The following is a 26,190-nucleotide window of genomic DNA, read 5'->3' as shown; positions in this document are numbered from 1 at the left end:
CATTGTTTAATACCCGAGCCCACTCCACACCTGCTACCAGGTTGTTATTCATTGTTAAGGAATTGCTTGGTGGAAAAAAAAAACAACTTAAAAAAACAACATAATTTAATAAAAGCAATAAGCCACTCGCTGCAATGCTTTTAGAGCAGCTTAGAGGATTTTAGGCACTTGGGGGTGAATATATTTTAGCTTTAAGCGTGGACTCTCATGGCTTTTTGCTAAATGAACCCACTGCAGCTGCAATATATATTGTAGGTTCACAATATCAGTCAAATGCGCAAAATTATAGACTTATCAATAGGTTACATTAAACAAGCAAATAGCTTTGAGGCTTGAAATGGTTGAACTTAACTATGGACAACATATGAACAAGTACTCTGAAATGGCAGGCAGGCTGTGCGAGGTAGGGAGTAAAACAGAGTAATGCTGCTGCTGTGTGCTGTAATGGCACACTCAATAGCCTAGGAAGCCTTTAAATCTGTGGCAATGCACACAATAGCCACTAGCAGCAGCTTGGCAGGAAGTCAGCTCAGCTTCTCTTGTTCAAAGGTTTGAAGGGGGGTGAGGATGTGACAGAGGAGGAGGTAGCGGTAAAATATAAGGAAAAAGCTGGAGCAACAGAAAATGAAGCAGAAGAGAATATAAGATGGGAGTGGGGGGGGGGGGGGGGGGGGAGAAAGGATGAAAATGAAAAGAGGGTTAATGAGGCCGTCTAGGATCACCAGAGACTTCTCATCCCATGTAAAGCCTAGCCACATCAACGGGGCTTTTGGCACAGCTGTGACCAAGTGAGAGGGACACGCTCTCCCAGGCACAGGAGCCTTCATGCATATCTCTCCCTCTTAGCAGCCTGACTCCTTAAAGAAGCAACATTCAAACAACCTTAGAAGAGGCTAATCCGTCTGCCTTCTTTATTCTGCTCCCCTGATAGAAAGGTTGCAGTCACTTCTAAAAGCATCTGCAAATTGTTACAAAAAAAAAAAAGAAATAACATACTGCTGTCTATTGAGGATGAATGGCCCACATTTCTGGTGCGTTATAGTCATTTAATTCTCCCCCTCAGCCCTCTCACCGTGGCTTTAACAGATTACATTTGGCACAGGCTAGATGAAGGGCGGTGGTGGCTTGGCGCATGCTTACTCTGGAGAAACAAACACTTAAATGGATGCAGCTGACTGCATTCCTTGACAAAAATAACTCTAAAAACCCCTCTACAAACAAACAGAACACAGTAAGAAGAACTGGGATGATCACCAGAAAACCATTACACATAGTATTGAGCGTACCACAGTTAAAACTACGGTGGTTTAGCTGGCAGGTCGGAGAAGCCGCACATGCAGATAACACCATCTCCCCCTGCTCTCTCTCTCAGTCCCACTCTGCTCTGAAATGGGAATTGAGTGTAATGAACACATTATCAGGGACAATTTGTCTTAATTTTCCATTTTTCAGCAGCAGAGAGGTATGACTTCCTGCCAATGACAGCAATGACGTGCGACGAGGGGAGCCAGGTGGGTGGAGGGAGAAGAAAGAACTAGAGAGGAGTAAGAAGGAAAACACAAGAAGATGGGATAATAGTCTGTTGAACAGAAAAGATGGAAAACCACAAAATGCGTGTGGCAGAACCAGAAAGAGGTGAGGAGAGGAGGCAAAACATCATATGGATAGCTAGTGACAGAAAACCACCAACAGCTACAATATCAAGGTTAGGCTGTCAGATGGTGTTAGCCAAATGCTTGAAATTGAGTCCGATCATGTGATCATTCTAATTCCTTCTACTATGGCTCATCGAGCACTTGTGACAACTGATTGTGTTAGAGGCTAGGCTCCAGTCAAGTGTACACGAGAGAAAGGGAGACAGTGAGAGAAGGGGGGGGAAGGGAGTAGAGTAAAGGCGCCAGTATACTCCATCAGAACCACTTGTCGGATGATTGAACAGTTTTGAACACCTTCGCCCGCCCCCCCCACACACACACACACCTTTCTAACTCTGGAATCGGGAGGGATGTGTCCGACAAATTTCTGGAATTTTCTGAAACAGACCGTCTGACATTTACACCCACTTCATGCAAGCAATCGTCTGGGAGTGTGGAGGTGAGAAAGTAAGTGAGCGAGGTTTGAACTTCTCTTTCTAGCTCTTCATTTTTATTCCTTCCACAATCATTTTGGCTTTTCGAATGTAAAACTGAGCACTACACTATGAATGCCTTTCAGGATAAACTGAAATTGTGCACCGGTTCTCTATATTTAGATGATTATCATGTCTCGCCCCTCTACGTGACGGCCGTCTTTTTACCCTGACAACACGTTGAGTAAACTAGATCCTTTCTCGCATAACTCGGCCTTAAAAAGGAAAAACAGGAGAAAGAGTGAAGGCGTGGGAGAGATATGGGAGGAGGAGGACATGGGAGGGATGGTCTACCAAAGAGAAAGAGAGAGAGAGAGAAGAACTGGTTTCTCCCTGCTCAGAGGACAAGGAATGAAAACCCATCTGTGTCTGCTTGAGATATCATCAGTCATAGCAGCAGTGTGTGTGTTTGTGTGTATAGTGGGGCTAAGCAATAAAACAATCTTGAAAATTATAACAAATTAAAAAAAAAAAAAAAATCCCTCAATAACAATGATTAACTGCTGAGAGTAATTTCTGATAAATGGAACTGTTTTGCAAGTCAAAGCTCTGAACAATCATCAAATCAGGCTACAGCAACAGGGTTGTGCAGCCGACACGAGTAGGCCCTGAAACAAGGAAGAAAAAAAAAAAGACAAACAAAACCACCCACTAACAAGAACCCACAGATACACATGAAAATAAGGGACAGTTAAGAGGCTCAAATGTCTCCATGCGACAAAGAAATTGTAGCAAAGAGAAGTCACACAACTTCTGTGATCTGGAGATGGTTTGGATTTCTAATGTCTGATAAAGAGCAAATTGATATTCATTGCAGGCGAGCTGGGAAACAACAAACCTCTTCCACTATCTGAAAAAACTACCAACACCACCACCACCACGAGTATACAGAGCTAACAGCATGGCTGATTCAAGGACAAAACAAGCTTGTGAGAGTTCTACTTAAACAGAAGCAAGGACATTTTTCTAATTTATGTATTTTAATACATAAATCTATTTCTTTGTTAAGGCTTAAATGTTAAAGCTGCTCTGAACATTCTGATTTGTGTAGAAATCAATCTAAAGCTGAATATACCTCTGAACTTCAAATTAAGCAGCAAGTATATTGTGATAATTCTGGACATATGAAAAACATACTGTGACCATATTGTTGGCCATATTGTCCTGACCTACTCTGCAGATTGTGTCGTTAAATCACAGCACAATGCCTGACCCTAAAAGAGAACACCATCATAAACAAGTGCAACATTCAATGGTAGAAACGGTGATTAGTTGGAGATGATTATTTACCCAAGAACAAATAAAAAGGCACATGTGCACATGCAGCACCGACATGAATCACAATACACAGAGGATGATGGGAGACGGATGAAACACATCAACCAAAAATGTTCACCTTGAACGTCATCATCAACCAGGGCATCTGAGGATATCCCCAGGCAGCATGAAGACAAGCAGAAAACAGTCCATTAACCTTGTAACACTGTAATACAGTGATTTGCTGAATAAGTGCTTCGTTTTAGCTTTTGGAGGAAAATAAAAATGTTATTTTTTTATAGGTGAGCCCTTCTGTTACAAGCTTCAAATGATGACTTATTTCTTCCTCCGATTGAAAAACCTTCAGACTGAAATGTGAAAAGCTTGCGATTTTCACTACACCTGTACTATGTAATAACTGTTATTTTCATTATCTGTCAATACTAGGTCCTTATCTACAGGAGGTACCTTAAAAAGTAAAAAAAAAAGCATTGAAAATGAATGAATGAGCACAGCCTGGCCTCTTCCTGTTATTGTGAGGAAAAACTGTTTGGCTTCAACTTTAAGATACAGATAGAGATACATGTTTTGTCTAGAAAACATTAGCCTGCCCTTGTTTGTTAGTCTTTAGTGCTAAAAGGATGACACACAAACGAGGTTGGGCAGGTAGGTTCTCAAATCTTCCCTGATCGCTGCAATTATTTTGAATAAATTACACACACACCTTATATTTACTCAGTTAATGCCCTCGATATAGCCATGATAACGCACTCATCAAAATAATGGATTAAGAAAAAACTCCATTATATGTTGTAGTAATCATTTTCTCTGCCTTTTTAATTACTTCATTACATAGGGACACTTCGTCGTGTAAAAAGTTAAACTACTTACTTACTGTAAACACCACATATTCTCAACATTAACCAACATTCTTGGTTAACTACACTGGCTAGCAAGCTCCAGAGTTGACTGAAAATAACACTGATAATGGCTGTCAGACGTTATTGATCATTTCAGGTAAAGGCAAATAATCCCCCACAAAAAAAACAAGAACGCAGTGTCACACTGCTTAATGGGGTATTTTAAAAATGGCAACTAAGGCCATCATTCACAATAGATTAACCAAATTTTCTGCAAGCCTTTGTGTGATGTCACTTAAACATGAAGGAGAAATGTATTCAGTGGTTTTCCAGATCTTATAATATCAATTCAATGTCTCCTTCCAATCTGTACTGCATCGCCACATATTACTATACAAGCTACTACATTAAGGCTGCTAGATTTGGTTTCCTATTATATTGTTAACAGCCAAACTATTATGATTAGCAGTCTACTACACTATTTGAGCTAATGTTTGTTTTCAGGCAGGAACTATGTTTTGGCTACACTCCAGAACAACCACTGACCTCAGTCACTGCTTCCTTTCAGATTCAATATGCAGAGCACAGAGCCAACAAAAAAAACATAACACCGTCCAAATATTTTAAAAATCCTCTACTCAAGAAGTTGAGAAGAATTCATTACGAGCAGTTATGTGGTAGCCAACAGGCTACACAAAATACCCATTTCATATGTTTTTACTGTTCATTCTATCAGTGTTTCTATGTATTATCAGGCTTTTTCAAGGTAATACTCATACATAATGTACACTTGAACTAACGGATATGGATGTCGACGCTGTGCTCCTTCCAGTGGTCATAGAAGTGCTGTGAGTCCACATATGAGTTTGGCACATACACCACACACACACACACACACACAAGGACACACGGTGATTTACACAGCAGGCCAGCGAGGCCAAACAGAGAGGAAAACACCATGCACGCTTCTCCTCTCTGATTTGACTGTACTGCCCTTAGACTTTTTTCTATCTATAACAATGCTACAAAACTATACAGACAGTTGAAAATAGTGTGTGTGTGTATGCATTTAAGCACCTGTGAGGCTGTCAGGTCGCGTCATCCTCTCGTAAATGTCGTAACTCTGGGGTCCGTAGGGGTCGGTGTTATGGAGCATGGCACGGGGCAGAGTGGAGCTGTAGTGCTGGGGCACAGCGGTCATACTAGCCCTGACTGGAGACGATGAGTGAGTGAGACTAGGCTGCTTAGTCAGTGGAGGGTTGATGTTGTCTACCATTGTCAGAGGCGAGCCCATGCGGCCCGATGATGACCCTGCGGAAGCCTGATAGGGCGAGGTTGTACGGCTAGCGCTGCCCGATCGCGAGTTTGTGGAGCCCATGCGTCGCAGTGCAGCAGGAGAGTTTTTCTGGGTGGAGTAGGGTGAGCCGCTGCCACCGCCGCTGGTGGCGCTGGTGCGTTGAGCTGAGGGCAAGGTGGTGGAGAAGATGCTGGAGAGGGGTTTGGGTTCGGTTACAATGGGTGAGCCGTAGGCACTGCCAACTGAGGTACGCAGGGAGCCGCGGGAGGGGGACATACTGCTGGCGTAGGCCGGCGAGTGAGAGCGAGAAGGCACTGAGCTTACCCTCCGCATTGCACGGCCAGGCACTGCTGTTGTGACTGCTGGAACCTATAAGTCAAGAATAAAAAATATGGCTTAATGCATTTGTTACTTCAGTCCTTAAGGAGCAATAAAAATCCTTACCAATTATGCTGTACTTGGCTATAAATTGACTTGTACAAAGATAATGAAATGCTAAATAACACAGCATTACATAAACCATTTAATTACAGGGCATGACTTTACTCTAGGCCATATTTATTTTCTGTTTCCATCCCCCCGTGGAGTGTGTCACATTGCCATTTGGTTTCTCAGTGGTCTCTGTGTGCGATGTTGTATGAAGCATGATTATGTCTATGGCGCTCAGTGCACTGTCCACCTTCTGTGCCTTTAAGCATTACATTGATACCTTCGCAGAAAAACAAGTTACAGCAATTTTGGACTGTTAATTAACGACTGTTTAATTAAAATAAAATATATGCTAATGTTATTCAGAAAATTGTTCATTACAGATATGAGTGGGGGGTTTTTTTTTGTTCCTGATAACAGCAATATGTTGTATGTGCAGTTGCTGGCAGTACCTGGGCTGAAGCCTGGCCCTCGGCCCTGGCATTCCTCATCAGGGTGCCTGTGCTAGGGCTGGCGCCAGGGAAGGAGTGCTGCATCCTCAGCTCACCCTTGCCCAGGTTCTGGCTGCTGAGGTAGCCGCTGCTAGCATCCTGGTAGCCGCTGTCCGAGTATGAGTTCATCTGAGTTGAGCTACGCGAATTCCCTGCGGACCCTGACAGAGAATGGAAGAAAAAGACAAAAATGAAATGGAGAGAGAGGAGAGGGAATGGTTAGAAGAGCAGGAGATAGACACACCATAAATGGTTTCATAATAGACATGACCTTTACCTAGACAGCATTACTAATGACAAATGGCACAGCGGGAGGATAACTGTTCTTTCACCCTATGATTCAGTGTATCCATGGTACATCACTCAGCCTTTTATAAGCTGTGATCAGTTATATTACTGTCGCTCAAAGTAACAAGTTTCAGTATGAAATGACAACGGTGAAAGATGAAAAAGACTTTCTGTATCATCAAAAGAGAATTAAAGACACAGTGCTGACAATGACCCTGATGAAAACCTATGTGGGTCGTAACATGGTCATTTTAAATACACCTGAAGTATCCAGCACCTGTATGTGACTACCACAAAGACCCAGCAGTGCTTCTACTCCATTGTCTTCATGTAAAGACATAGTTTATTATTAAATAAGTGACATATAGAAATAGTGGGACAATGCCGAGACAAGAAAAAGAGGATGTGAGTTTCAGAAAATAGGAGTGCAGAAGATAGAGAGAAGGCAATAACAGACCCTCACTTTCATGGAGGGAGGACTGCTCCGGGGAGTACAGAGACACCTGCTCTGACTCAGTCCTGATGCGGTAGCTGGACGACTGGGAGCTGTCAGTCACCCGTGACTTGGTGTCCCCTGGGGCAGCGGCATCTGGGAAGAAACCGCAGAGCGGGGAGTCAGACAGGAAGGAAGAGCTCTGTGTCAGAAACTATTACAGAGTTTTGGCAATGGATTGGAAGATTCCAACAGTCATTAAAGCAGTCAACAATATTTGGAGTTGAGAGGAAACAATAACATAATCATTTCTGCAACATTAGTTTCATGCTTGTGTACAGTTGGAGTCATTACATTTAATGCCCTGCTAATTTGTGCAGACGAAATTGGGTAGCATTTCACTTCAAAGTGATGAAAACTGTGTATACAGCCATTCCCCAAATAGTTTCACTGTTCTAGCGTTTCCCTACATCTCTGTCTCTTCATGCATGACAACAACCTGTGTGGCAAACAGGAAATGGAATTAGCCCTCTAATGTCCCCGCGCACAATGTTATGTTTCACCATAATCACAATCGAGTTGAGCGTGACCAGTGTCAATGGGTTACTCTGCAATCGCTAGAACAATAGGCAGCAAGCGGAGGGGAACAGGGAGGCAAACATTGGCAGCCAGGGTCTGTCAAATCCTGCCTGGCTAGCTGGTGTGTGAATGAGAGTTGAATCCCATGAAGCTTGTTGTCCAAGCTGACCTGTTGCATAAATCTGTTGACACAGAGGCCTAGTGTGTTTGACAGCATCATGTGATCCCACCGCTGGCCCTCTAAGGGCATTTGCCCATTTCTAAATGGGATTCACTCAAGCCAGGTTCAAATGGGGTCCAGTTGTCAGAATACACATTTGGCAGGGCCTGCTGTAAGAAGGTCCGTCTCCTCTCTCTTCCTCAACCTCTCCACCTTGACTTTAAGTTTCAGTTTAGTCTCGCTTTCCTGCTCACCCACTCACTCTCTCTCTTTTGCACTTCTCTTTCTTTGCCTGTATCTTTAACAAAATATCCATCCTTTTGTTACAGTTGAGGAGCAAAAGGGCAAAGGACTTGTACGCTGGGTAAGGGTGACACATGGAGCGAGAAAGATCACATAAAAGATCACATTTAAAATTATTAAAATTTTATTTCAAGCATTTCCATGTCCCTCTACACCAGAGTAATGACATCACTCAGCAAGTATTTTGTCTCCTTCCATTCTGGCTGTGACTTCTACGTCTGGCACACAGTGTGTCGTTTTAGACCACAGTAATTTATAATGAGCCTTGACCCTGTTTGATAAATGAGATGCCAAAAAGCCAGAACGGAGGAGGAGGACGAAGAGAGAGAGAGAGACGGAACCCCCTTTCACTCACTGAAGATGAAACATTGCTGGCTGCAAATATGAGTGTATGGCAGGGGTTTCTGGCATTCACATTTAAGTCTCCCATACGCAAAACAATTCCATGTCGACTGTTTTCACACATGACATGATCGTTCTGGATAGACACGAGAGAAGAAGAGAGTTGTCAGTCCTCACATAGATTATCTCAGTGATACATGTTTAAACTTATTTTGTAGATGAATTTATATCTCCAAAGCTTGCCGCTGCTTTGGTAACCCCACTAGTAGTGGTCTAAGCACCTTGTAGCCCCCAAATACATGTTCTTATCTATTACTAATGTATTGGATAAAACTATAGAATATACAGTCAAGCAGCAACCATACAGGCAATCAGCTTGTCTGCGTCCCATAAGAATTGAATTTCTGTTTCTCTCATATAGATTACCAAAGTGGCTTTTAATAAAAATGACTGGGCGTTGTATTTTGTACATGATGCTAACATGTAAGACATATTGACCGAGAGAATGTCTGTAAGGTATCTGAAAAAGAAAGACAGAGATAGAGGAAGTAGCTGAACGAAAAGAGAAGAAACAGAGAGAAAGCTTTTATTCCAGGGTTTTTTTTTTTGTCCTCTACTTGCAGTGGACATGAGGTGTGACTGCATTGACATTTCCTGCGGCTAAAAGGCTTGTTTCCACAGTAACACTTCCATCCCAAACTCTCAGACGGTGGCGACATACGGTGGCTCATGAGGCCAATAAACCTCGCAGATAAACACGGCCCATTACACTCTGTGCCACACATTTAGACTTTAATTCGTTTAGATTGGGAAAAAGTACATTACCGCATCTGACTATCATTAGTCATCTACAGCACAATGAGAAATCAATACAAAGCAAAACGGCAAAATGCATTCAGCAAGGAAATGGGGAGTGGGCAGCAAATGAGAAAACTGTGTAGTATTAATATTCCCAGTGCATATGTACAACCCCCCATAGGCTTCTCTGACAGGATCGACAATAAAAGATTAATGACCATTGCAGAAATTTACTAAGTTCCACTATGCAATTAATAAGCCATGAAAAACATTAGTAAACTCAATTCATTATCTTTTCTCTCTTGAAGAGCTTTCAGGGATGTGAGATAAACAAACAGAGACCAAAGGGCTCTGAGTGAAATACTTCTGCTCTCAATCACTGATGGTGTTGTGTCTGACTGGGCAGAAATGCTTAGATAAATATTAGAACAAGAAAACGCCTCAGGCTGTCAATTACTGTAAGCTTGGTTGAAAAAGCTCATGTTAGCAATGATTACTGCGGAAATCTAAAGCATGCCTGTAGTGCACTTCAGACATACACACACCTCATAAAAAAGATACACATACACTCAATCCTCTCTGCCAATATTAAATAAGAATCTAAAAAGCACTTGAATGAACAGTTCTGCATTACAGATGCGACATGGGTCAGTATTTGATCACTGTGATACTGAGCAGAACTGTCTACTCCACTAATAGTTGATGTGAGCCTTATAAGGTAAACCTAGGATATACAAGCAGATGGGTATTTATGTCTGGCAGTGATTACTGACCACTGAGTATAGGTCTCAATAACTCCAGGAGCCACAGCTTGTTTCAAACCTGTAAGCAGGTGACCTAAATAAGTGTGTTTTAGTATTTTAATGGTGTCCACAGCAACAAGTGTGCAATGAAAGTAGGTGGCCATGTGACCCAATGCATTACACTAAAACTCTACGGTGCGAACAGTAGGTTGTTCTTCTACATCAATTGTCTGACAAAAACTGTGGCATGCATTATTTTCAGGTTATTTTAGGTCTAGTTACAGGGTGAGATGGACGGCATGTTTTCCTGAAGACTCTTATCAATGAGTGTAGAGGACACCAAATGTGGTTCGAATGCATGCAAGATATGCGATCATTTTAGTGCTTGTGTTAACATACCTGCAGTTCTCCAAGGCAAGGACTTCTCAGATGAGCTGTACAAAGAAAAACAGGAGATAAAAGAGTGAATATAGGCACTAGAGACCAGGGACAACACACTGAATGACATGAGTGAAATGATCTGATGAGACGCCTTGGGGCCTCATATACTCTTTCCTTGGGATTTTCAGGTCAGGGTCACTGTGTTTGAGATAAAACAGCTAAAGGTTCAGAGTATAGCACCTCGGTAAAGATTTAATGTTTGAAACTCGGATGTAAAGCCCATTCCTGTCAACTGTGTTTATCAAGACCTAAAGGTGCCCTTGGTGACAGCTAGTATTCTGTTTGAGGACCCGTCAGCACTGACAACAAAGATATAGATGAGGGACTGGAAGCTGTTTTTCACCTGCAGCTTTAGTAAACATGCTAAGTCAAAAAGTACAAACGGCCAGGGGATGGATCCATTTTGATGGGAGCTGAAACCCCCTGATGGGAGGCAAGCTCCTAGAGATAAATCGGTAGTGATCATACAGTGCACTGACACACACTGTGTACAGGCTCGCATCATCCTGACACCCTGACATAATCCTGAAATGCATGCCATTGTATATTCCAGAACAGAGAGAAACTCAGACACGCACTCAGTCTTCAGAGAATAATGTGGGACAATAATGGTCCACATGGAGAACAATCATACTTTGTGACTATTACTCAGCCACATCACTGAGGATACCAGACTTTTCCATTGTTTTGGGTGTAGTTGCGCCGAGCCATGCTGGGAGCACTTGAGTCGAGCTGGCACGCTACGAATATTTCTCCATTACACAGCACGGCAAGGTAAAAGAAGCTGTTTACCTGTTGGAAGTGTGCTGGTTTGCAGAAAATGCAGTAAGAGCCTGCTATTCATCAAACACCATCATCACTGTGGCTGTTTCTGCTTGTACTATTCCTCCTAGAATTGTTTCTAACTGATTCACTGAAAAAGTAGCTCCATATATCTCCGAATCATGTTGTCTCAACCTGTTTTAATTGTGGAATAGCATCGCTAACGCAGCTCTGCTAATTTGGTTATAAACACATTTCATTTCCTATAAATTCTTCACAATAAGTCATGTTATTTAGTCATTAAAAAGCTTTTAATATGAAGCCACAAAAGCAAGGTTTTCATCAGTGTTAACTTAACACAGCTCTGATACAGCTGAAAGGGATCAGGAACAGTGAAATAAAGCAGATATCTGAAAGTATAAAGAGGAACACAGGAGAGAAACTACAAAAGTACTGGGAGCTTAACAGAGACTTTAAAAAACAGCTTTTTCTCTGGTCTCCAGCACAGACATGAGATGAGTCTGTAACACACCGCTTGTTTGAGAGGGAGAAGGGGGTTGTCACTGGTTGGCCACGGTTGGCCTTGCCAGCGAGCAGGACCGTAGCAGCATGGCTTGCCACGGTTATCCCCTGCTGTGAAGCTGTAGTGGAGAAGTGTTTTATCGCGGGCTGGCTTGGCTCAGCGTGCCTAAGGCGGACTGACTCGGCTAATGGCAGAACCCTATAAGTGACAGTATGTAGTGATTGATGATGAATGGTCCTGGATCAGTGGACAAAGGATGATCCCTCATGGCAAGCTCAGAGATGGAAAGCACAACACCAAGTGCCCACTAGACTATGGCACAAATTAATTTTTTCAGAATTTTCAGAATATGCATATAGTCACCGCCTTTTAATTGTCCTACTGCACTCTTGTTCTCATGTCTGGGACCTCACAATCACTATTAAACATGCCTTATATTTTTATTTTGCGGTTTTCTAGCGTGCTACCCGATGTCGTGTGAATTAACATGTGAGGATGTTTATTCTGGTCAGGATATGTGAGATTGCTTACCATCCCTGACAGCAAGAATGCTACAAGGAAGTTCCAGCAGTCAGCTGCAGTTTTACTGGTGAAGTACACCATCTCACCAAATAGGAGAGCAGGCTGTGGGAGTTACTGTCATTCCCGGCCTTCCTCCATGATGAGAAAACAGGTCAACTGTGGCGAATGTATGCCTAGACCAAACCTTCACAACAGGAACCTTACGGTGTACGCGAAGTGACTGTCGGCAAGATCCACACTCATCCACTGTCTATGGGAAGCGACTGCACAACTCACTCACTGCACAAAGCATGCTGGTATACCTGGTGATGTGGAACAAGCTGGTGGTACGACGAGAGGGCAGTACAAACTCAAAAATTTGAACGGTGTTCACATCAAGACAGCCAAGCTGTAGCACCGGCGACTTTCTCATGAGCTGTGTGCAACGGCTGTGTAACTGGCAGGGCAGGGCGGACGTTTATATGAATTGGTCGCGTACATAGGGGCTGCACAGTAATAGATATTCCTGCAATCAAGGCGTTGATGTATACAGGAGGCATTGTAAAACGCGGGGAGGAAATTACAGTCCATCCTGTAGCATGTTTGCTACTCTTAATTTTCCTCTTCATCCTGATACATGGTTAAAAGTTTTACTTTAAATGAACTGCTCAATCATTCAGTTTAATAGATCATTTCTTGTTAGTCTCTCTTTACTCAGGGTTTCATCAATACTTTCTTTACGGTCTGTTGCCCAAGTTAAATCATGAAAAAAGAAATAAACAGTTTTTTGGGAGACAAACTACAAACCATTTTCTTTCTTTCATCCTACCTGAAAATGCTTAAAAAAATGCAACTTAAATTATAATTAAAACTGAAACAAACTGAAAACTAAATTATGACTTGTCATTTTCAGAAAATAAAAAACTTAAACTGTAAATATACCTTCACAGCTTACCAAAACTGTATAACTGAATATATATATTATTAAAAAAAAGGAAAATTACCATAATCTTGCAGCATATGCACTGCACTCAAGTGATTATAGCTAGGGCCTCTGCAGAAAGTTAAGTGCAGAACAGACATGCGATGCGAGACACATCTTGATCTTAATAGTCACCTAATAATTTCAACTTATGTAAGTACCTATGAAAATACTTTTTGACTGGAAGGAAAGTACTTTCTCTGAGCCATTTTTCTAGGGCTAATTATTATGACAAACCGAAGCCAAGTAGGTGACCTCAGAGCGATGTTCCCGCCCTTTTCTTTTTACTCTTCTCTAATTACTGGTCATTACTATCAAGCACCTGATGTTGCAACAGCTGTCATTTTTTCCATCTAAGGTGACACTCAATGTGCTTTAAGAAGTGAAACTCTCAGAATTTTAATAAGCACGCAGGCAATTAAAAAGAGGAAGTTGGGGGAGTTGTGCTCCACTGAACCGTGGCAGATGAAGTGGAAGAATGGCTGCCATAATGATGATGCACCATGCGTGCTGCATGCCGACTGGCTGGCTATCTAGCTGGCAGGGCAAAGCCACTGTAAAACTGCTGATGCTGATAAACAACAGGCCTAACCCTGAAAGGAAACTTTATTTCCCATCATTCTCTTTGGCAAGTAAGAGACTGGCTGGGTAGGTGGTTGCATCTTTGCCAGAGGTCAAGTTTCATGACCATCCTCTGTATGCCTGTAGAAAAGCAGGGGGTGGTCAACTCCAGAGGTGTCAGGCAATGTAATGACTCCCATCAGAACCCTTAACTGTGCTGTTGTCCCGCTGAGCTATTGAGTCAAGTAGTGTGACCTCAACGGTTAAAGCTGATCTCTATTCACACACAAATGTCCATTGACAGCCATTTCATTTGTCCTTGCCTGGCTTTAAAAAAGGTGTGTAAATGGTGTTGCAAGTTTTCTTTACAGGGTCCCTGGGAGGTGCCGAAAGGCTACCAGCCCCCCCAGAGGGAAAAGTGAATCAGTTTATATGTACTTTAAAAAAAGTGATTAAATCTTTCAGCAGTAATTTCTGAAATTTCATGTAGGGAAAGTTGGTGGGAGAGTTTGTTAAAGTATCATTATAACCTGATTATTGAGCCATTATTCAACCTTTACTTTTGCTTCTGAGACTTGTTTTTTTTTAAGTGTGGCTATTTGCAACTGAAATTGTATATGTGGAAACAGTGAAGCAAGGTGAAAGGAAAGTACTTAATTACTTATAGTTGTTAACTGCTTTTACTCACCAATTAAGCAAATTTACAAAGCAAAGAGGAGCAGATTAAAAAAGTGAGGCATCTTACTAAAATAATATAAAATGAATTAATAAAGCAGGAAAAGAAAAAGTCTGTGTAGCTGCATTATGAAAAAAAAAAAATTGAAGTGTTAGACTCAGTATTGGCCCGCCATTCAACATCATGAGAATGATGTTGCTTAGTATAATAGAAAGTTACACAGATAGTGAAGTGTAATTGGCCATTGTTAACTTTTACAATAACCTGATGCAATGACGAAGGCAGAATATCACATCAAGGATCATAAAAATAATAGTAACAACAAGAAGCCTTGAAATGACGTCAGTGAATTATATTATTATGGCTAATTGAAAATGGTTTTGGCAGTGTCGTTTTTATCCCTGACAAAGTCATATTCAATATTTACTGGCATTTTGGCTTTTGGCCTGTTTGAACCACCAACCTCTATGAAAAATGCCGATGTTGAGGTGCCACTCAAATTGTTAAATTTCATGAGCAACCAGGGCAACTACGGGAAAGCAAGTATGTCGCTTCTCAAAGTATGTCGGATCTCAAAACACGATCTTTGGCATGGTTGGATGCACTAAAATTGGGGTCTAAAATACAGTACTTTTAAAAAGAGGAAATGAAAGTAAATAGTCTGGCTGTGTATATTTTCAGAGAGCTGTTGACCGGACCTTTTTGGTAGTACTTGAAGCTGCTCTATACCTGTACCTTTCTGAAAAGGGAGAAAGGGGAAATGGACACTCTTACTCCTGAGTACTGCAATCTGCTGGTAGTAGGTGGGTGTTTTTTTTTTCCCGTAGGTATGCAGGCTAGAGTGCAAGAATGCATCATGTAAGGGCAAAGAGCTTATTATCACAAAGCCAGAAAAAAGATCAAACAGAGCCATTACAGCCCCTATTGAGACTAAGTGTCATATATCCAGATATATCCCAATTATATCACGGTTCATTTAAGAGTTAATGCGCCTCAAACCTGGCTTCAGACTGCATATCAGGTGACCATTTATGAACAATATGCAAATAACAATTCCATTTCTTTAGACATGGGCCCATGCACTGAAGAAACAGTGTACGTATGCATATGTGGAGTTGGTCAGATTTTCGAAAAATGGCTCTACATAAAACATTTAGGTACTTTCCTGTCAGTGGAAACATTTTAAATATTGCAAGGAGGAAAAGTAAAAGAAGAAACAGACATTCTGGGATGATTAGATGACGTACTCAACAGGACCTTTCACCTCTAGAATGTTATCAGTACCTTTTACTGCGCTGTATATGGAAAAGCACTCAATAATAATCCAGTGTGCGACGTTGGTGGAAAAAAATACACAATTTAAATGCCGTTCAACTACCTTACTGCCAGAGCGTGCTGTCATATCACTGTGTTCAGGAAAAAAAAAAAAAAAATCAATACCTTCACAGCCACCAAAAAATTGGACAAAGCTTCCACACATCATTCTCACAGCACTAACATGTAGTCAAATGTTTCCATTACCACTTTCGAATATGTGAATAATGTTCAATGTTACAGAAAATACTTTAAAACCAACTAACTACAACTTAAAGTGACACTTCTTGTAAAAAAGAAGATATACAAATCAATATAATATATATTTTCTTTTACGTAATCTCAATTTTTTTGTAGATGATACTGTTATTCTGCTGCTAATCTTACAATTGCATTAGGTGTCATACTCCTTGAAAAGCATCAGTAAAATTATTGATTTTTTACAACTGTTATTAGTCAGTGTTAATGAAAATTCTGTGTATCGCTGCATCGCTACATCATCTGTATCTTTGACAAATGGCACTGGGGCAAACCATCAGGTCGTGTTATTATATAAGACTGGTGTCCAACCTTCTTCACAGCAGGCCTGTGAAGCCCATCGGGATGTTGTATGTGGCATTGAGCTGTACGAATGAACTTCTTTATGTCTGAGCCACAGCAGATAGGACAGAATGTGTGGTCACTGAGGTGTGATGATCAAAAAAGCCTCGAGTCTCAGCTGATGAAGCGAGAATGAGTTCCCAGAACAAACTCTAAAAAGCTGCTCCACACTGACAGTAGCGCTTCAGTGAGCGTACGACACCCCAGTATCATGCACATTCACAAACATGTATGCTGTCACCGATAAACATTGGCTCATTATTTTCCCTACGAACTCAGCTGTATTCAATTTTAATTTCTGCTCACCTTAAGGGTGACTTGAGTCAATTAGCAGGACTAAATCCAGCACATTTAATTTGCTAAATGATGTGACCACGATTGGCTTTGATAACACTGGAACAATACTTTCCATTCCAAACTATATAGACATAATAGACAGGAGGAGAAGATGATTAGGTTTACAGTCCAATCAGATGAGAGCACGCTGGGTTGCTTCATCACTATGCCATAAGGTTACACTATAGAATATGGCCACCGCTGTGAGGGATGAAAAAGCCATGTGTTGGATTGTGGCTGTGTGTGTCCATCTTCTCATTACCTGCTGCTACCAGCGCCTGGCGACTCGGCCCCGAGTCTGCATCTTTCCAGCTGATTGGCCACAATCTGTCTCTCCACTTCCAGCTCTCTGGTTAGCCGTTCAAACTGGAGCTCCTGCACATAAACACGATAAAAACAAACAAACAAACAACAAAAGGACCGAAGGTCAGAAATACATTCTCATCAGAGTGAGCTTTACATACTTATATTGACGTATACAACAAATGTGAAGTCAATATGAGGGAGGCAGGATGACAGTTTGACAGCCTGCTCCAACAGCGCTGTACTTCATCATGGCATGTTGGTTAATGATGACACAAAAATAGAAGCTTAAGGCACTGCAAATGAGCTAAGTCCAAAAGAAAAATGTTTTCTAATGAGTGGCTTAAAAACAGAGACCATGTATATCCCAATACACAAACTGACGTGTAGACACACATTCACACAGGCTATACAGTACTGCCATTTCATCCAGCCCACACAGAGATAAGCACCACTTCAGTGGGTGATATTTAGCCTTGGTGGCACTGTTCCTATGGGAGTCGGAGAAATCAGCATTTGACTAATTATCTAGTCTGAGCGAGGCTATTACTTGCACAGCTCTCTAGCTCCAAGCACTGCATTATGACACTCATAAGACACACACTGGGTCTTTTATACACAGAAAAATCATTGCATGCGTGCACACACACACAAATTTGCATGCCTTAGAAATACCATTTTTGTCATCCTAAACACCACCTTGCCAGTGCAAAGAGTTATCTGCAGCCCACCACTAACACTTGTGTATTACCTGCAAAAAGGCCTCACTCACCATTACACTATGTGCACACAGCAGGTTCCTCGCCTTGCTATCCTTAGCTGCCCCATGTAATGTCGATTACCGCAGTCAATTACACTCACAGCTAGCTGCATACACACACAGACCAGCTCTTAGGTTCTTTTGTGATCTGTCTGAGGAAGTTCAGTCACTCTACAGCACTTGGACCAGCCTACTTTTCACACCAATGTTCTCTGAGGGTGCACTGAGATTTCTCTCTGCACTGTAGACATGCTCTACTCACCCCTCCCCCAAACTGCTGCTTTATACCCTCCACTACTCTCCTCTCCTTCACCTCAGTTGTAGATATGTGGAGCTTGACTGCAGTCAGCAGGATCATGAAAGAGGGAAAAATGCAAAGCCCTGTTTTCTTGTTGATAATGGCTGGGATACCAAAGCCACGCCATTGGCAAGCGCAACTAGATCTTGCATATGGCACGAATAAGATAAGAGAGACCTTTCTTTATCCCGAAGGAAATTTTTGTGCCAAGGATGCTTCATATACATGGGGAAATAAATATATTCATAGTATAAATATACGAAAGGAAAGCATGGTACAGTAACATGTATTGTTTACCTTCGTTACAAGTTGGAGGTGTGTTGTTTCGCCTAAACCACAGTAATACCCTGCAGCTCACTCGGGATGCTTCCCCAAGTAATATTCTTTTTTTGCAATATTCAAAAACCACTCCACCGACAGAGGCGTGAAGAATAGGTCCACATCTTGTTGTGTAGATCAGATTTATTGAACAATAGTGCTGCTAACAAAGGACCGCTACTCTGTATGACAAATGCGATGCATTTCTTGTAGCTGCTTCACAATAAAGCCTCCCAGGAGTTCATCAGCTTTCGGTGTGAAGCTGCAGCTGGAAGTATTTAGCTTGCAATAGCAGCAACTTAGCACAGCAAATACAAATCCAATATGGCTGTGGTGAGGCTGATATCTAATATGAAGGTGAAACACTCGAAATCACAGACATTCTGTCACAAGCTTCAACAACAACGATGCTTTCTCTCGCCACACAGACGTGTAACTATACCAGGGAAGACTTAGCATTAAAAATGTATGTATCATGATATATGCTATTTCTGTGGAATATTTTATGCCATGTCTTAAAATATATTTGGTGGAACAAAACAGTTGAATTATTTTAGTCAGTGGTCATTATCTACTGTTGAATTTTCACTTATTGTTTGATGTTTGGTGTTCATATAACTTTAATCCTTCAACTATTGGCTTTTTGAGGTGCCCCTTCCGAACACTTGAGAAAGCAGCATAATCCCCCTGTGTACCAAAAAAGATTGAACACATTATATTTCATCTTTCAGATCATTATCCTAATCATTTTATCGTCAAGCACAGGCCAGAGTTATGAGGCAGACTCTCCAGGAAATGGTAGGGGTCATCCAAATGTCCGCTTACTCGTGATACAATACAAACCCGCGAGGAATGAGAGTGCAGATACAGCTTTAAAGACAGGACAGAGAAAGAGCAGCCACAACCTTGATTTACTTGGAGAAAAAAAAACAAGCCCACAATCCTCTGAGCCCACAATGTGTGTGACACATAACTCCTGCTGGGAGACTCAGCTCCATTACAATTGCCAATTTCAACCTTTCATTCCAACCAATCATTCTTTTTTCCGGTCTTGAGAGAGGAACAGATAAGACACTATGAACAGTCAAAATACTTTGTATTGAAATGTATTCTGTCACAAGGTATATGCAGATCATAGGAAGAAGGACATATTCAATTAATGGGCTGCTTGCGACACAGCATTCATTTTAAGAAACTGGTTGTTGTAAAACATACATTTTTTTTGCTGTACATCTAAAGATCTGAACTCTTGATCTGGCATATATTCAACCAAGTCCTCAAAGAAACAAACACAGAGCCTGAAGGTCACCACCAATATTAACTGTTCTCTCACTAAGCCCCATGACTGAACCTTACTACGTGATGCAATGTGGCAGTGCTAGTTGGATGACTGTTTCCCACAAGAGGAAGTCAGCAAGACTGAACTATTAGGACAACATTTCTACACACACACACACACACACACACAAAGAAGCCAGAAACTAATATGCGCTTAAAGCGCTGTGGTAATAAGATGACTTAACAAAGTAAACTAGGGATAAGAGTCAAGGTAGACAGAGAGAAGAGAAAAGAAATGATTCAAATACAGTCTCACTACTACTTGATGCAAGTCTGGAATCATTCCATTGTGAGAGTTTGCCACCAGTGTGCAAGAGAGGGGTAAAATCCACATGGACACACGCAGATAAAAGAGGGAGGAAAGAGAAAATTTGAACATTCAAATATTTAAACACAGTTCTCTCCCACTAGATATGCTAGTGCAGGAGCACTAGGCCATTGGCTGATTTGAAACAGTGATATAGAGAAGTGTAAACAGTACTAATACAGTATAAACTAGAGATGAGCTGATCCACTTTTTTTCATTTCCGATCTGATACCGGTACCTGAAATTGGATATCTGCCGATACTGATACCAGAGCTCTTTTTTCTTGAATATTATTATCATTATTGTTGTTGTTGGTATTACGTGTAAGGTTACATGAGGCTGTAGTAGACCACACAGCACTTCTTATTAAAAACATATACAAAAATACATTAAAATTAAATGTATTCGAAAGCAATATTTGCCACGGGTGTGGAGTGTGACTTTAAAGAAAAATCCAATCATTTCTACTGCGGAGTTATACTGACCCAAAACAGCATGCAGACAGAAATTGAGATTAAAAACAAATGAATTTATTATAAGCGAAAACACAAGAACAGATTTAAAACACAGGTTAAAAGTCTAGGTCTCTTAGAAGAAATAAAACATCACTAAAGAAAATAAAATGTCTCCGTGTTAAAAGAGTCCAGTGTCCAGTACACCTAAGAGCAGTCTTCCTGCTTTAGCTTTGGCTACAACACGCGAGAGGTCTTGAGTCCCCGGCTGCCTCGTAGTGTCAGATTCAGATTCATCAGAGTCTCCTACTGCATCAAGGGTTTATATGATGTAAGGTGGAATGGTCCAGATATATTGACTAACAGGGGTGAGCCAAAATAATCTGTTAACTGCAAACAAAATAAACAAAATATCCATGCGAATAAACCAAACGTATCAAACAAAAAGCAGAAGGAAATAACCATAAAGGAAGGGCTCTTTCGTTTTCATTATATAGCTTCAATCTATTTCTCTGCTGCCTTCAGAGTTACTGTATGGACCCGTGCCACCTCGTCACGTGCAACAGTTCAAAAGGAAATATGAAAGCGAGACTTAATTGAAGGAGGGATGAAGCGCACATTCACCCCTCCGCTTTCCCATGAAGCGTGTCCCTTTTTCCTGCGGCGGCCTGCGGGTGCAGCGTGCTGTGTGTGGTGAGCTGTGTCTCCTTCCCACTGACTCACTCGCGGTTCCTGTGGGGTGTCAGCTGTACTCCTAGTTTTTACACTCTCTGTATTCTGGACCAGGCCGTAGGCTGGCATCTTCCCTTCGTTCTTCGGTTGTGTTCTGTGCACACTAAGTCTCTTCTACGCTGCTCTGTCACGGTGTCTGTGAGCTCTGCGACTCTCCCGGTTGGCCAAAACATCAGACTATGGAATCTGGATTGGTACGTGGATCGGTAATGTCAATCCGATATCCGATGAGTGAATTACGTCGTTATCAGCACCTGATATCGGATCAGTCACAACTCTAGTATAAACACACAAACACATACACGCATGCGTGCACTCACCTTAAAGACGAAACTCATCTTCTGTGTGAGCGCTTACTAAGTTACAGTATGCAAGCTGCCTTGTATAAACATGTAGCAGATGCTAACGAAAAATTATGGTGAGAGACAGACCAAACCGTTTTGTTTACTGCCTGAATGAAGAAGGAGATTTCCTTAATGTCACTATTCTTGGCCCACCATTTCTGTGCCTTCTTTCTTTTAAGCTCATAATCCAATTGTTCTATTTGGCAGTGTGTCACCTTCTCAAGTCCAGGGACTTCATCTTAGGCTGCACACATCTCATTATACAGTGATACATGCAGGCAAGAGAGAGAAATAAACAGATATGGCTTTCTTAGTATTTCACACACACACACTGACTGGCCTTCAATCCCCATACCCCCGATTAGATGGTCTATGATCTTGATCAAGCAAAGCAGAGAGAGGCATCTGCTGCAGCCATAAGGCACAGAGGTCTCTGTCACTACTGATATTCGGAACTGCTCCAAACCTATAGTAGGCGGGCATCCTGCTTGCATTCCTGCCCAAACCCTGCTGTCCTCTTACTATGGACAAGCATGGAGTCAGTCCAGAGCTTCCTGCATGGAGCTCTGTCCTCCATGCCTTTACAAATTGGTTGCGGGCCTGACCTCAGTCGTGGTCTCATTGTGTCGGCCGTATGGTTTTTGTTACACACTGGAGTACACATCAATAGATTTTATAATCTATCTTATAACATTGCAGTTTCTTCATGATTGGAAGTCTTTTGTCAGTAAGGATGATTGAGAAACAGGAGGATGGCAAGAGTCAGGTGACCCACTCTCTCTGACCCTGTAACCAGCCATTAAACAACAATGCACCCTTTCTGTCACGCTGAGTTTATTGCCTTCGGTAGCATCACATCCTTCAGCTTTCACTAGCAAAAAAAAAAAAAAAAAAAAATTAAATCTCTCTGTCTCTCTTTATCCCACTCATTTAATACACTTTCCTTATTACATGTGACACATTAAGACTTATGAATATGGATCCAATATATCCATAATTAACTTGTCATAGCACAGGGCTATGTGCCAAAATAGGCCCTGCTCTGATGAAACAGGGACAAGGACCACAGCTCATAAGTGGGGCTCATATTAGTCATGGAGAGAGAGTACTCACTGCCCCGTGCAGTTCATTGCATTTACCATGCTTGGCCCCTACACAGAATGGGACACATCTATTCAGCATAACGATCCACAAGTCAGGCCAAGCACAGCGGTAATGACCATTAAACAAGCCCTGTGCTTATTTAACGGGTGTGGGCCCAGCCTTGGTTGGTACGAGGATTATAGTGGAAGGAGAGGACAGGGACAATGGGTGGCCGGCTTTCCTGTACCAACAAGGCCCCTAATGCCTTTATTTGCCATTACAATGAGCCTGTTGGGCCTGATCTGCCTGTAGTCCTAGAGCTGATTCAGATCCTGTCCCCTTGTGTCCTCAGCCTGGCCTAAAAAAAACAGATGACACACGACAGCAGACCACGCTACCAATGTACACGCTCCCATTTCATCTTTATGGGTGCTGACAATACACGACCCATCTGAAATGCCTGAAGTGGCTTCTTCCCGCTGCTGATTCAGCACAGACTATGGTCCAGCATAGATAAGAAAGGCTTACGCACTCATAAACCCTAAATGCCGTACAGCCAAAAAAAAAAAAAAAAAAAAAAAAAGTGGCATATTGCAACTCACACATGCGCTCTTAACAGCATTAATGCATCACATGACATAAGTCAATGAAATGGGGCACCCTGGTGGCCAAGGGGTTAAAGCACTGACCATGAACAGCATCGCTCCCCATTTGCGTCATCTCTTTACCGTTGTATGTCCAATGAAGTCATAAAATGAGCAAAAAATATTTTTTAAAGTAGAAAGTAAAAAGTAGAAACCCTTCACCCTTCAAAAGAGAGGCTCCAGACTGTGTGGTAAATCAAGCAAAACTCTTCGACCCAGATAAGACAGATTGTCTGTGATGTAATAAAAGCGTATCTCCGCTCTACATGAATTTCAGACATCTTTGACATATAAATTGGTGGAAGACTCAATTGTTGTTTCTCTCCTGCAAAAGTTCTTCCTACTGAACAACTGCAAATAAAGTTGTCAGCATATTATACTGTACTCTATATTATACCCTGCCATGCATTTCTGCTTACAACTTTCAATTCTGAGGTACTTGAATAGATTATTCAATACCTTTTAATGCATATCTAATGCATGTGTGGGTGCATGATTGTGAAGATTGATTGTCGAAGTTTTTTGTCTTCTAAGTAAAAATGAAATTGTATGACTGGAATCATAGTTTGCTACAACTATTCCTTTAAGTCATGCACTAAACTAAAATGTTTCAGGAACACATACTTACCCCATTTGCACTGCTGTCTATTCTTATGTTCCAAACGCTAATATACACTCACCAGCCACTTTATTAGGTACACCTGTACAATCTAATATAATTTAACAAAACAGCTCTGCCATAATTTCTACATTTACGAAACTTATACATTTTCAGTTTTTGTTGACATTGTCAGAAAGGTGATAATTCTACTTTGTATTTATTATTGAGGTTGTAGTGGGTGTTGGCAGTGTACTAGAGTGCATTATATTAAATAGTGTTCCTAATATTTTGCCCTCCTCATGTATGTTAATGGAGTGGACAAAATATTAGGAACACCATTCAATATAATGGACCCCAGTACACCACCACCATCACCCACTACAACTTCAATAATATACATAAAGTAGAATTATCACCTTTCTGACAATGCCAACAAAAACTGAAAATGTATGAACGTTGTAAAAGTAGAGTTTATGGCAGAGCTGTTGTATTGGATTGCATTAGATTGCACAGGAGTACCTATTGAAGTGGCTGGTGAGTGTATAATACACAATTTATAGCTAGTGTTGGTAGGTTGCAAGGTTACATATACTTTTATCCAAATGATTCACAAAACCAAGATTTGTGATACCATCTATCTAATTGGCATGTGTGAATAAAAACGCATGTTCAGACCATGTGAGGTTCATCATGGATACAACCTAATTATTGACCATCTTTATTTCACCTCACGTATGTAAAATAAGGAACCTACCATATGTACTATGATAAATTGGGATAATGTGATGCAGTGCTGGTGAATTTTATGCTAAAATTCTTAACAACTCTTTCTGTTATATGACAGAATAATAACTGAGGTATTCAGAGAAATCTTTGCCTAATCCCTGGTAGTGAGTGTCCAAATCCCTCTATTAATTAAGACTAGAAATCTTATCCCAGTGCAACCCATGTGGGTCTGTGGTTAAGAGCGTTGAAAATTTGTGTTTTGGTATCATTCTGATTTGGACCTCAGCCTGGAAAGACACAGCTGCATGTTAATTTGCGATGTTAGGATTCATTTCGCATAACTAGCACAGATAGCTTTTCCTCTTAACCAAAGATGAGAATCTACCAGAAATATGTTTGTTCATTAAGTGGCAATGAGGCTTGACAGCTCTGCACCCTCACTGCAGTGTGGCAGACGCATTCCAACGAGAGCCTGACTCTGCTGCGCAGTGGGAGAATGACAGCAGAGGTTAAAGGATTTCTGCAGCAGCAGGGACAGAAAACGAGGTCTGAGGTGTGAGCGAGGCCTCAGAACAGCCTGTGTGACCAGACCTGGAAGAACCAGTGAAATTACTTACTAAAACTGCCACAAAGTCACCTTGTTAAAATACTAAGGTTTTAAGAAACTGGCTGCAGCGTCATGCCACCATAGCAGAATTATAATAGCCATGTTGGATAGAGAGGCATTTAAAAACAAAGTGCCATGCTGAGAGTGTATAGCTGCAGTCAAAGCTATACAGTAGGTGTACCGGAGAGAGAAAATTGCTTTAGCACCCATAGCTGCAGCAGGGCTTTTATATTGTATAAGCTCATAATGTGACAAGAGCCTACAAATAGAAAATTGAAAAATCATTCACACTCAGATAATGGAAAACCAAGTTCATAATAGAACATAATTTCTGCCAGGATTTCTAATGCAGCATTACAAGCCTTTACAGCAGGAAACTTGCAGATCTGCTGAAATGATTTTTAGATTCTTTTGTTGAGAGCAAAGCGGGACAATCTTGTTGCAGAAATTGGGTTCCTACAAGATTTGGTTTTCTGGTGCAGATCTGATTCATAACTGGTGATGTTTTCAGCAATTATTTTCTAACATGTATGACGTGTTTAAAAAGGAATCTCGCATTTTTCTTTACACAGACTTTGACGGTGGTTGAAACCGCCACAGGGTACCTGTAACTATTATGAAGCTTGCTGTTGCAAAACATTATTCCCACCTCTTCAAAGTAAAATGATCACTTCTGTCATCACCATAAGCTAACCCTAAACCTTCTATAAGGATGAGGGATTATCACGAGACGGGACAACTGAGATGTTGAAACATTACTTGTTGCACCTGATTAAAAAGCTCTGAATATAACTGCATGCTCCAGACTTCATCACTCCAAAAATAATATTATGTTGGTGGCATTTAAGATATAACACGCTGCTTCCTTTTTGT

The 26,190-nt window shown here is 41.4% G+C and overlaps 1 protein-coding gene across 5 annotated transcripts in view; it reads right to left on the bottom strand.

Annotated features, from left to right (window-relative positions):
• LOC137192614 (plakophilin-4-like) overlaps positions 1-26,190 on the bottom strand; it is an 83,679-nt gene that overhangs the window by 28,021 nt on the left and 29,468 nt on the right. For 4 of the 5 annotated variants that reach the window (XM_067603442.1, XM_067603443.1, XM_067603440.1 and 1 more), the window contains 5 exons: positions 17,067-17,179; positions 10,508-10,542; positions 7,208-7,339; positions 6,424-6,623; positions 5,323-5,911 (listed from right to left, as the gene is read on the bottom strand). In XM_067603442.1, coding sequence (XP_067459543.1) covers positions 5,323-5,911; positions 6,424-6,623; positions 7,208-7,339; positions 10,508-10,542; positions 17,067-17,179 — 1,069 coding nt within the window. The remainder of the gene's footprint in view (positions 1-5,322; positions 5,912-6,423; positions 6,624-7,207; positions 7,340-10,507; positions 10,543-17,066; positions 17,180-26,190) is intronic. The other variant, XM_067603441.1, reaches the window with a different exon arrangement.

Source organism: Thunnus thynnus, chromosome 11, assembly GCF_963924715.1.
Source record: "Thunnus thynnus chromosome 11, fThuThy2.1, whole genome shotgun sequence".
Taxonomy (NCBI): Eukaryota; Metazoa; Chordata; class Actinopteri; order Scombriformes; family Scombridae; genus Thunnus; species Thunnus thynnus.
Note: the sequence above shows the minus strand (reverse complement) of the source record. Positions and strands in the feature narration are given on the sequence as shown.